The sequence below is a fragment of the Phacochoerus africanus genome, chromosome 14 (assembly GCF_016906955.1).
Source record: "Phacochoerus africanus isolate WHEZ1 chromosome 14, ROS_Pafr_v1, whole genome shotgun sequence".
Taxonomy (NCBI): Eukaryota; Metazoa; Chordata; class Mammalia; order Artiodactyla; family Suidae; genus Phacochoerus; species Phacochoerus africanus.
The window spans coordinates 45,262,842-45,275,039 of record NC_062557.1 but is presented as its reverse complement, the minus strand read 5'-3'; the positions used below and the strand labels follow the sequence as shown (position 1 = coordinate 45,275,039).

The 12,198-nt window shown below is 35.6% G+C and overlaps 1 protein-coding gene across 1 annotated transcript in view; it reads right to left on the bottom strand.

Moving 5' to 3' along the window:
- Positions 1 to 12,198, bottom strand: part of TAOK1 (TAO kinase 1) — a 150,513-nt gene that overhangs the window by 97,568 nt on the left and 40,747 nt on the right. Inside the window, exon 2 of the mRNA XM_047756604.1 lies at positions 4,156 to 4,372. Coding sequence (XP_047612560.1) covers positions 4,156 to 4,287 — 132 coding nt within the window. The 5' untranslated portion in view covers positions 4,288 to 4,372. The remainder of the gene's footprint in view (positions 1 to 4,155; positions 4,373 to 12,198) is intronic.

Below are 12,198 nucleotides of genomic sequence, written 5' to 3'. Positions count from 1 at the left end.
CATAATAATGGAGAGAATAACTCGACAGAAGATAAAAAAAAAAAATAGAGAACTTAGGGGTTCCTATTGTGGCTCAGCAGGTTACGAACCCAACTAGTATCCATCAAGATGCAAATTCAATCCCTGGCCTTGTTCAGTGGGTTAAAGATCCAGCATTGCCATAAGTTGTGGTATAGGTTGTAGGCACAGCTCAGATTCCATGTTGCTGTGGCTGTGGCCGACAACTATAACTCTGATTCGACCCCTAGCCTGGGTACTTACGTATGCCGCAGGTGTGGCCCTAAAAAGCAAAAAAATAAAAAAAGAAAAGAAAATAGAGGACTTAACACAATAAACCAACCAGATCTAATAGAATACATATTCTATACACAATAGTAGAACACATTCTTCTTAAGTGCATATGGGTCATTTTCCTGGACAAACCGTATGTTATGCCAAAAATCAAGTCTCAATAGATTAAAGAAGATAGATATCATACAAAGAATATTCTCTAACTTCAATGGGATAAAGTCAGAAATCAATAACAAAAATTTACAAAATTGTAAAAATTAAACAGCACACTTTAAACAATGTATTGAAGAAGTCACAAGGGCTATTAGAAATATTGAGAGTTGAAAGACAACAAAAATACTCCTGCTGTATAGCACAAGGAACTGTATCTAGTCACTTGTGATGGAACATGATGGAGGATAATTTAAAAAATAACTGGCTCACTTTGTTGTATGACTGGCTCATTTTGCTGTATAGTAGAAATTGACAGAACATGGTAAACCAAGTGTAACGGAAAAAATAAAAATCATTAAAAAAAATACGACATGCCAAAACTTAGGAAGCAAATGAAAGAGGTTGCTCTGGAGGAAATTTATAGCTATAAAAACATTAAACAATAAGAGAGCTCTCTAACAACCCAAACCTTACAACTTAAGAAACCAGAAAAGGGAGTTCCTGTTGTGGTGCAGTGGAAACAAACCTGACTAGTATTCATGAGGATTCAGGTTAAATCCCTGGCCTCGCTCAGTGGGTTAAGGATCTGGCATTGCTGTGAGCTGTGGTGTAGGTTGCAGACATGGCTCGGATCCCATGTTGCTGGGGCTATGGTGTAGGTTGGCAGCTGTAACTCTGATTTGATTCAACCCCTGGCCTGGGAATTTCCATATGCCAAGGTGTGGCCCTAAAAAGGAAGGAAGGAAGGGAGGGAGGGAGGGAGGAAGGAAACGAGAAAAACAAACTAAACCCAAACTAAACTCTCTAGCAGAAGAGAGAAAATAAAGATTAGAGCAGCGATAAACGAAAGAACTGAAAAACAGAAAAATCAATGAGACCTAAAGTTGGTTATTCAAAAGGATTAATTTAGCTACATGGACTAAGAAAAAAGAGAGAAGACTCTCAAACTACTAAAACTGAAATGAAAGTGGCAATACTACTACTGATTCTACAGAAATAAACAGGACTATAAATAACTGAATGCTAGCAAATTAGACAAAATGGGCAAATGCCAAAACCCCCAAAACCTACCAACATTTGAAGATAAAAAACAGAATAGTATTACTTACTGTAACAAGTAAAGAGACTGAATAATCAAAAATTGCCCAACAAAGAAAAACTGTAGATCCACTGGGCTCTTAAATGGGCCAAAGAACTTAACAGAAACCTTACCAAAGAAGATAAATAAGCAAATAGGCATATGTAAAGATGGTCCACATCATATACTATCAGGGAAATGGAAACTAAAATAACAATGAGATAATGCTACACATCAGTTAGAACGGCCAAAATCTGGAACACTGATAGCACCAAAGGCTAGTGAGGATATGGAACAATAGGAACTCTCATTCACTGCTGGAGGGGATGCAAAATAGTTTGGCAGCTTCCTACAAAATTACCATATTCTTACTTACTAAGCAAGAGCACTTGATATTATTTGCTTAAAGGAGTGAAAACATATCCATACAAAAACCTGTATACAGAGTTTTATTAAGGGCAGTGAAAATACTCCATATGACAACATAATGTCATTATAACATTTGTCCAAACCCAAAGAATGTACAACACCAAGAGTAAACCCTGATATAAACTATGGTGAGTAGGATATGTCAATGTAGGTTCATTAGAACATTGTACATGGAACAATATAAATCATCACTGAATGTAATTTTAAAAGACCTAAATAAATGTTTAGAAAGCCATCTCGTGTTCATGGACGGTAAGACTACTTGTTAGGATACCAATACTACCACACATATTCTAGAGATTTAAATAATGCCTGTCAAAATTCCAACAGGTTTTTTTTCACAGAAATAGAAGTTAGTCTTTAAATTCATATGGAATTGCAAGGGGCCCCAAATAGCCAAAACTGTTCTTAAAAAGAGTAACAAAGTTATTCCTGATCTAAAACCCACTACAAAGCTATAATAATCAAAATAGTGTGGTACTAGCATAAAGACAAATGGAATAGAACTGAGAGTTCAGAAATAAATTTATACAGTACGGCCAAATGATTTGACAAGGACATTAAGATAAACCAAAGCAGAAAGAAGAGCCTCTTCAACAGATAGACAATTGGATTTCCATATGCAAGAGAATGTAGTTGGACCTCTACCACACAACATATTAACTCAAAATGGATCAATTATCTAAACAGAAGAGTTAAGACCATGAAATTCTTAGAAGAAAACATAGGGATAAATCTTTGGGTTTTAATGAATTCTTAGACAACACACCAAAAGCTTGAGTATCAGAAGAAAAATATAGATAAATTGGATTTCATTCAAAGTTAATCCTTCTGTTTATCAAATGACATTATCAAGAAAGTGAAAAGATTAACCCCACAGAATGGGAGGAAACATGTGCAAATCATGTATACAATAATTTAATATTCAGAATATTTAAAGAACCATTATAACTCAAAGAGACAAACAACCCAAATATTAAAAAAGGCAAAGGACTTGAATACATTTCACCAAATAAGATACACAAATGGCCAATAAGCACATGAAAGCGGCTCAAGTTAAGTCATCAGAGAAATACAAATCAAAACCACAAGATATTACTTCAGATCCTGTAGGATGGCTAAGAGGCAGTTGAACACAAGAGTAATTTGAACAATGGTACACTGCTGATGGAAATGGAAATGTTGCATCTACTATGGCACAGTTTGGCAGTTCCTTGATAAGTTAAACACAATTACTGTGTGATCCATTATTTTCACTTCTAGGTACATACTCAAATTTGAAAACAGGGACTCAAACAGAAACTTGTACACCAATATTCACTATAGCATTTATTCTCAATAGCCAAAAAAGGTGGACATAATCTAGTGTCCATCAACAGATAAATGGATAAATAAACCATGGTATATACAAGCAATGGAATATTATTTAGCTATAAAAAGGAATGAAGTACAGATACATGCTACAACTTGAAAGACCCACCAAGTCATTATGCTATACAGTATGCTAATTGAAATAAGCTATATATGAAAATACAAATACTGAATGATTCCACTTATATGAAATATCTAGACTAGGCTAATTCATAGAGACAATCAGATTCGAGGTTACCAGGGTCTGGGTGGAGGGATAAATGAAGAAGTTACTGCTAAGAGATACAGAGTTTCTTCCAGTTTGGGATGATAAAAAAGTTCTGAAAATCGATAGTGGTAATGTCACAATGTACGACATTGTTGAGTATAATTAGTGCCACAAATTATACACTTAAAGGTGGTTAAAATGGCAAATCTCATGGGTTTTTTTAGAATATATACACACACAAGAAAAAAAAGACTTTGATACGTATCTTTCAGCCAAATAATAATAATCCTAGATTTCCACAACACTAAAATTCACTCTGTATGAAACTTTACAAAGACAATGTTCTGCAAAACTTAATTCTATAGCAATGTAAGTCATATGACTTCTAAAAACAATGTACCAAAAATTCTTAACATTAAGTCAAAGTAAAATATTCTTCCCCACTTTTCCCATAATCCAAGAAATTCAATAAATAAAACTATCTTGATATTATACACACAACTTATGCAAGTGACTATAAAAGGGGACTAAGGCATATATCTCTTTATATTATTATTTTTAATTTGCCAGGACTAAATTTTAAGTAAATGCTGGCCAATTAAGACATTAAGCCCTTAGCACTTACAAAATACACTGCTCCAAAGCTTCCATGGCCAATTTCTCTGAGATCTGTGAAGAGCTTCTCTGGATCTTCTTTGAAGAAGAGCTCTGCAATTTCAGGGTCCTTCAGGCTGCCCGCACGGTTAGTTGATGGCATCCTGCTGGGCAATCAGCTATCTGATTTTTATACTGCTATCCCAATCCTTGGTTCATCTGTATGAATAAAGCCACGCTGGCATAAACTATTGTAGAGAAATAAGAAAAGAAAAAAATCAGGAAGAGCAAAGACTGCTAAGAATAATTAGTATAAGATCATTTTCTGATAGCATATATAAAATTATCTCAGACTTAAAATTTCACTGAAAAGGGAGAACTGTGATCTACTACTGCAGTAGTTCCTAAATCTGGCTCATTATCACAATCACCTGTAGTGCTTTAAAAATACAAGATTTGCATATACATACTTACCATACATATACAAATTAAATAAATCTATCTTGAAAGGTTATCTGGTCCTTATCTAATTCTGATATAGTGAGGTGACTGGCAGAAGAAATAACAGAACCATACAGACTATTAAAAACATGCATGACAACTTAAGACGTACTTATAGCAGGTTTCTAACAACAGGAAGATTCCCATCTATTAATGATATTCAAATAGAAGAAAATACACAAAGGGAGTTCCCGTCGTGGCGCAGTGCTTAACAAACCCAACTAGGAACCATGAGGTTGTGGGTTCGATCCCTGCCCTTGCTCAGTGGGTTAACGATCCGGCGTTGCTGTAGGTTGCAGACGCGGCTCGGATCCCGGATCCCGTGTTGCTGTGGCTCTGGCGTAGGCCGGTGGCTACAGCTCCGATTAGACCCCTAGCCTGGGAACCTCCATATGCCGCGGGAGCGGCCCAAGAAATGGCAAAGAAAAAAAAGAAAATACACAAAGGATGTAACTCAGTAAATTGCCTTCCTTTTCCTTTCAGATATCATATGTCAGTGTTTAAACAACTCTTAACACAGACATTCCAAAGAAAAATGCAATGGGATAAAGTAATGAATTTAACACAGACAACAGCTTTCCCTATAAATCTGATTCATGTTAAAATAAGGCCTTTATCACATCTACTTGATTAAATAAGACATTACAGATAACCAACAAATTACCTGGCGGTTTTACTATCAGTTCCTTTATATCAGCTTGCCCAGTTTAAAAAAAAAAAAAATGTCTGTCATAATTGAGAAGCTTCAGAACCTAGGTTCTGGAATGAAACTACCTGGGTATGAAACCTGGCAACACTATTTAGAAGCTGTGAACTTCAATACCCTTATTTTCCTAATCTGTAAAATGAAAATAATGACCTACCTCATATAATTGGTTGTGAAAGTTAAATGAGGTAACAAATAAGCATAGATTAGTATTCAGGCATAGTGAGCACTACATTAAATGTTACCTATTTATAACCTAAATTCACCAATTAAAAAGCCTCCAAAATTGATTTTTTTTTAATTTGTCTCCTAATTGATTTTACTAGACTCTATAGTCAATCCTCCTCCACGTCATACAACTTCTAAGCAGGTAACCACTTGTGGCATTTTTAGTGAAGTCCACTGAACCAATCTTAATTCTTGCTAGAAAAGTTCTTTCAAACTACATAAAACATATTTACATGTCTTTTGTACCTCCTCAAATTTACAGTCCACGGCAAAATACTTTTTTTTTTTTTTTGTCTACAACCACAGCATGCACAAGTTCCCAAGCTAGGAATCAAACCAGCAACACAGCAGTGCAATGCCAGATCTTTAACCCACTGAGCCACCAAGGAACTCCCTCAAAATACATTTAAATTGTTAATTTGTATTCTAACATACTTTCAAGGTTGTCCCATATATTTTTACCAATTTTCCTGCTCAGCAAGTTCCCTACAAGGTGCTTCAACTATAGTTCTTCTGAGAATAAGGAGTTCCCGTTGTGGCTCAGCAGTAAGGAACCCAATTATTATTCACAGGGATGCAGGTTCAATCCCTGACCTTGCTCAGTGGGTTAAGTAAGTATTTAGCATTGCCATGAGCTGTGGTGTATGTCGCAGATGTGGCTCGGATCCCATGTTGCTGTAGCTGTGTTGTAGGTCAGCAACTGTAGCTCCCATTAGAGCCCAGGCCTGGTAACTTCCATATACCGTGGGTATGGCCTTGAAAAAAAAAAAAGCTACAGAAAAAAAAAAAAAAAAGGAAACACAGTTCTTCTAAGAATATGTAACCACGGGCAAGTTATTTAACTTATCATTCCTAAAATGAGGTGATCAAACGAAATTCCATAAAAAGTATTAATCTATCTGTTTAAAAAAAAAAACAAACCCTGCAGTGTTACTTAAGACCTTATTTAAGAACTCTGAATGATCAAAATTATAATATCCTTATTACAAGATTTTACACTAAAAATTTCTAACCAGCTCCATAATTTGTATCTTATCTAACAAATTTCCACTCAAACTCTTTCAAGATTTGATTAAATGTAATAATGTTTGTAAAATTTTAAATTAGGAAGAGGTGGTCACTCTCCCTTCATGCTCTAAAACATTTTATAGCATTTACGGCAATTATTTATCTTTCTCCTAGACAGGTAGGCTCAATGTGTCTCATTAATCTTGATACTACCTGCCTACATCCTACAACCCACTCTATGTTAATATTACATAAGTATTTATCGAACTAAAAGAATAAACTTAATTCTTCTCTAACACCCCTAAAAATGATTTCATCTTCACAAATATTTATCGAATAGCACATGAGTATGATATGCAAAATATTAAAATTGATAGGAGAGAAACAGAGTAAATTCCTAAGGACAATACCCTCCAGAAAATCTGAGAAATAAGAGATAAAGTAATTGGAACATTTATAAATTGTTAAGAAAACTGAGAACTCGGGAAAAAAACACAAAAATTAGAAAATTTTATACCTATTGCATATCTTACATAAACATTACTGATAAACGGCTTAAACATGCCTCTCAAATCAATGAGGAAAAAAAGTATTTGATAAAAATAAGTGTGTTGGGAGACTCCAACAGCTATTTGGAAAAAAAAAAAAAAATAGCACCTGTTCCTCAAACCAAACATCAGAAATACATATGGGTTAAAAATGCCAACATTAAAAAAATGAAATTATACAAGTAGTGGTAGGAAATACATGTTCCTCTGAAATCAAAGAATGAAAAAACCTTCCTAACTATGATCTAAATCCAAAACAATAAGGAAAAAGACTGATATATTTACCAATATAAAAAGAAAACTTGGGAGGAAGGGCCATGGAAAAGGACATTTCAAACAAAAAGGACAAATAATAAACTTGAAAAAAGATGTTTGAAACTTATGTTTACAAAGCGTTAGCATTCCTAATATGTAAAGAATAAAAAAAAAGGCAATAACCTAATATTCTTACATTCTTAATCTACAGTTTCCAAAAACAGATGTGTGCACACACACACAAAAATACCAGCACGCAACAATCTGGCAAAGAAGGAAAAAAAGAAAGAAAGAAACAACCATTAGGAGTTCCTGTCATGGCTCAGTGGTTAGTGAATCCGACTAGGAACCATGAGGTTGAGGGTTAGATCCCTGGCCTTGCTCAGTGGGTTAAGGATCCGGTATTGCCATGAGTTGTGGTGTAGGTCACAGATGTGGCTCGGATCCCAAGTTGCTGTGGTGTAGGCCGTTGGCTACAGCTCCAACTGGACCCCTAGCCTGGGAATCTCCATATGCCATGAGTGCGGCCCTAGGAAATACAAAAAGACAAAAAAAAAAAAGAAACAATCATTAAACATATGAAAATACGTTTAACATCACTCAGAGATAAGATATGCAAATTAAAACTATCCTAAGATTTCATTTTGTTCCTATCAGAAAGGCAAAACTTCACTATATGCTGATGACAGGGTAGAAGAGAAGTATACACTTACATACAGTAGCAGTGGTAATGCAAAAACAGTACAATGCCTATGGAAAAAAATCTAGCAAAATCAACATAAATCCATATAAAAATTCTTATACAAAATATAAGAAATGATAAAAGCACAAAGTGAAGAACTTGAACTCATTAATATTGTTGATGGTAGTGTGAAATGGTACACCCATTCTGGAAAACTGGTTAACAGATGCTTATCAAGTTAACCATTTACTATATGAAGAAGCATTTCCTTAAATTATCACTTACTCAAAAGAAATGAAAACATAGGTACACCAAAAAACTTGTACACAGTAGCTTTATTCATAACAGCCCCAAAATCTAAATAGCACAAATGTCTATCAACAAAAATATGTATAATAAAATATTCACACAAAGACTTTTTTTTTTTTTTTGGTCTTTTGCTAGGGCCGCACACCACAGGCATATGGAGGTTCCCAGGCTAGGGGTTCCATCAGAGCTACAGCCGCTGGCCTAAGCCAGAGCCACCAATGCAGGATCCGAGCCCCGTCTGCGACCTACACCACAGCTCACAACAACGCCAGATCCTTAACCCACTGAGCAAGGCCAGGGATCAAACCCGCAAACTCATGGTTTCCAGTTGGATTCGTTAACCACTGAGCCGTGATGGGAACTCCCACACAATGATATTCTTTTCACATCAATGAAAAAGAATCTTCTACTGATCCATGCAGCAACCCATATGAGTATCTAAAGCATCATGCTTAGGCAAAAGAAGCTAGAAAAAAACCAAAGAATACTGTATGATTTCCCTGATAAATTCTCTAATAGGCAAAACTGGTTAACAGTAACAGATTCATGGTTGATTGGGGCCAGTTGGGGAAAAAAAAAGGGAATTGACTACGAAAGGACTCACAAGAAATTTCTGGGGGGATAGAATGTCCTACATCTTGACTGCAGTAGTGAATTACTCTTGTCAAAGCTCCAATTATATTAAAATGGATACATTTTAATGTATGTCTATTATATCTCAAAGTAACAACTCTTAAAAATTAAATGCTTAAGGAGTTCCCGTCGTGGCGCAGTGGTTAACGAATCCGACTGGGAACCAAGAGGTTGCAGGTTTGATCCCTGCCCTTGCTCAGTGGGTTAAGGACCCGGCATTGCTGTGAGCTGTGGTGAAGGTCGCAGACGTAGCTCAGATCCCGCGTTACTGTGGCTCTGGCATAGGCTGGCGGCTACAGCTCCAATTCGACCCCTAGCCTGGGAACCTCCATATGCCATGGGAGTGGCCCAAGAAATTGCAAAAAGACCAAAAAAAAAAAAAATTAAAATGCTTAAAATCTAAGAGCTCTACATAAACATATAGCAAATTTATGAACACGATATGGAAGGATATGTATTTAAATGTTAATATTTCCTCTGATAAAGCAGCGCTATGAAGAGCATTACTTGTTTGCCTAAACATCTATATTAGCATTTTTATAGCAACGACTTCTATAATTTCAAGAAATTTTACTTTAAATTTGAGAAAAATAAAAGAATATTTTTTAGACTAGAAGAATACATTCTCCAACTACTTCAACTTATAAGACTAGCACATTTAAAAAAAAATGTGTCAAAAAGTTAAACAAAAGGAGTTCCCATCATAGTGCAGCAGAAACGAATCCAACTAGGAACCATGAGGTTGCAGGTTCAATCCCTCAGTGGGTTAAGGATCTGGCGTTGCCACGAGCAGTGGTGTAGGTCGCCGATTTGGCTTGGATCTGATGTTGCTGTGGCTGTGGTGTAGGCTGGCAGCTACAGCTCCAACTAGACCCCTAGCCTGGGAACCTCCATATGCTGTGGGTGTGGCCCTCAAAAGACCAAAAAAAAAAAAAATTGAACACAAAAACTGAAAAATCCAGAGCACACAAAATTAAGGGTTATTATTCCTTATAGAGAGAGGTATCATTTAAAATCAGTAAGGAATTCTTAATCCACCAAAATATAAATGGCCAAAGGATATGTACATTAATATCAACATTATATAATATAAATAGGTAATATAAGTGATTGGGGACTGAAGTCAAAACTTGAAGAATAATGAGTATGGCCATAAGTTTTCTGATTTAATTTTCCCCCTTTATCTTCCAGCTTTGATCTAAGAGTGTGTCCTGAGTTACAAAACTGCGTTCAGGATGCTGACAAGAAAAACCTTAAAAGAAATTATCCCCTTGTTCAAAGGATCAGGAAAAGAGAATGCAGTCATCTGAAGATGGTGGGGGGAAATGCCGTTTTCTGGTCTTTGCTTTTTTCTCTTCTCAGCCATAGAATTGCACTGCCCCAGCAACAGAAAAACCCCATGAGAAAACCAATCTCTCTGACCAGAGAAACTAGGAAAACAAGGTCTCTGTCATCCAAAAAGTATGACAGGAATTCCCATTATTTTTTTTCTTCCTATCCCTTCTTTCCCCACTTCACTTAATGGCAACCCCAATTATGGGGAACTGTACAATGCATATGCCTAAAAGCTCTGAGAGAAACCTGTCTTTCTGGAACTAAAAATAAGACCACTAGAAACTGAAGAGTAAGGGGGAAAATCATGGAGAGCAGAGAGCTAGAAAAGAGATTTCCTAATTCTGTGTATAAACCAACATGAACAATGTCTTATGTTTTTGTAAAATAGACCCAAATAAGTGCCCAAACACTATACTAGAGAGAACTAATCTATGATATAAACCACTAAGTCCCAGACTACCACTGAGAAGAGGCATAGTGCAAGGCAAATCCAAAGACTGCAGTAAAGGTTTTGAAAACCCTTATATTAGAACCACCAACTACATACACAAAGGGAGACAGAACTTGCCATCTAAACTAGTTGGATTCTGCTAAAACAAACAAATCAACATTCTCCAGAGGACATTAACAGGATCAGAAATGACAATATTCAAAATGTCCAGGATAAAATCCAAAATTACTCTATATGCAAAAACAAATAAACAAATAAAACACGCACACACACAGCCAGAAAATGTGGCAAATTATCAGGGGAAAAGACAACCCAACAGATGACTCACATTGGAATTTTCACATAAAGATTTTAAAACAGCTATTATAATCATAATAAACGAGGTAATAGTTAACACTCTTGAAACAACTGAAAAGACAAGTTCTTAGCAGAGAGAAACTTAAAAAAAAAAAAAAAAAAAAAGAACCAGCACATGGGAAATTCAGAACTGAATAACAAAGTATTAGAAATTTGAAAAAAATTTCATTGTTTGGGCTCAACCACAGAACAGAGATGACAGAGGAAAGAGTTAGTAAACATGAAGAGAGGGCAAATGAAATTATCTAAAATGAATTGAGAAGAAATGATTGAAAGAAATAAATGGAGCTTAGTGACTCACAGGACAGTATCAAATTGTGTTAAATTTCACATAACTGGCATTTGTATAAAGAAAAATAAATGGATGAAGAAAAAAAATATTTTTGGCAATGACAGAAAACTTCCCATATTTGACAAAAAATATAAACTTGGAGATTCAAGAAGCTCCGTAAAGCCCAAACAGGAAATATTCAAAGAAAATCAGGCCTAGACACATTTTTAACAAAATGCTAAAAAACAGGAGTTTCATGGTGTGTTCAGTGGGTTAAGGATCTGATGTTGTCACTACAACAGACCAGGTCACTGATGGGGCTTGGGTTGAATTGCTGGTCCACGTATTTTCACATGCCATAGGTGTGGCCAAAAATCAAACAAAAAATGCTAAAAAAAAAAAACCCACAAAAATGTGAATGACCACAGATTTTCATTTAAAAAAATGGAGTCCACAGAAAGTGATATAGCTTTTAAAAGTGATAAAAGGAAAGACCTGCCAACCTAGAACAGAATCCTTTATTATCTATCTTCTTCAGGAATGAAAGTCAAAGAAAAAGAGGTGGGAGAGAGATTCTTAGATGAGGGAAAAATAAAAGAATCTGTTCCCAGCTGATCTGCTCCAAAAGAAATGCAAAATATTAAACAAAAGAAAAAAGGAAATCTGGAGTGGCTATATTAATATCAGACAAAATAGACTTCAGAGCTAGGAAAATCATCAGGGATAAGGAGGGATATTACATAATGATATGATTCCATTATCAAATCCTAAATGTGTATTCACCTGACAA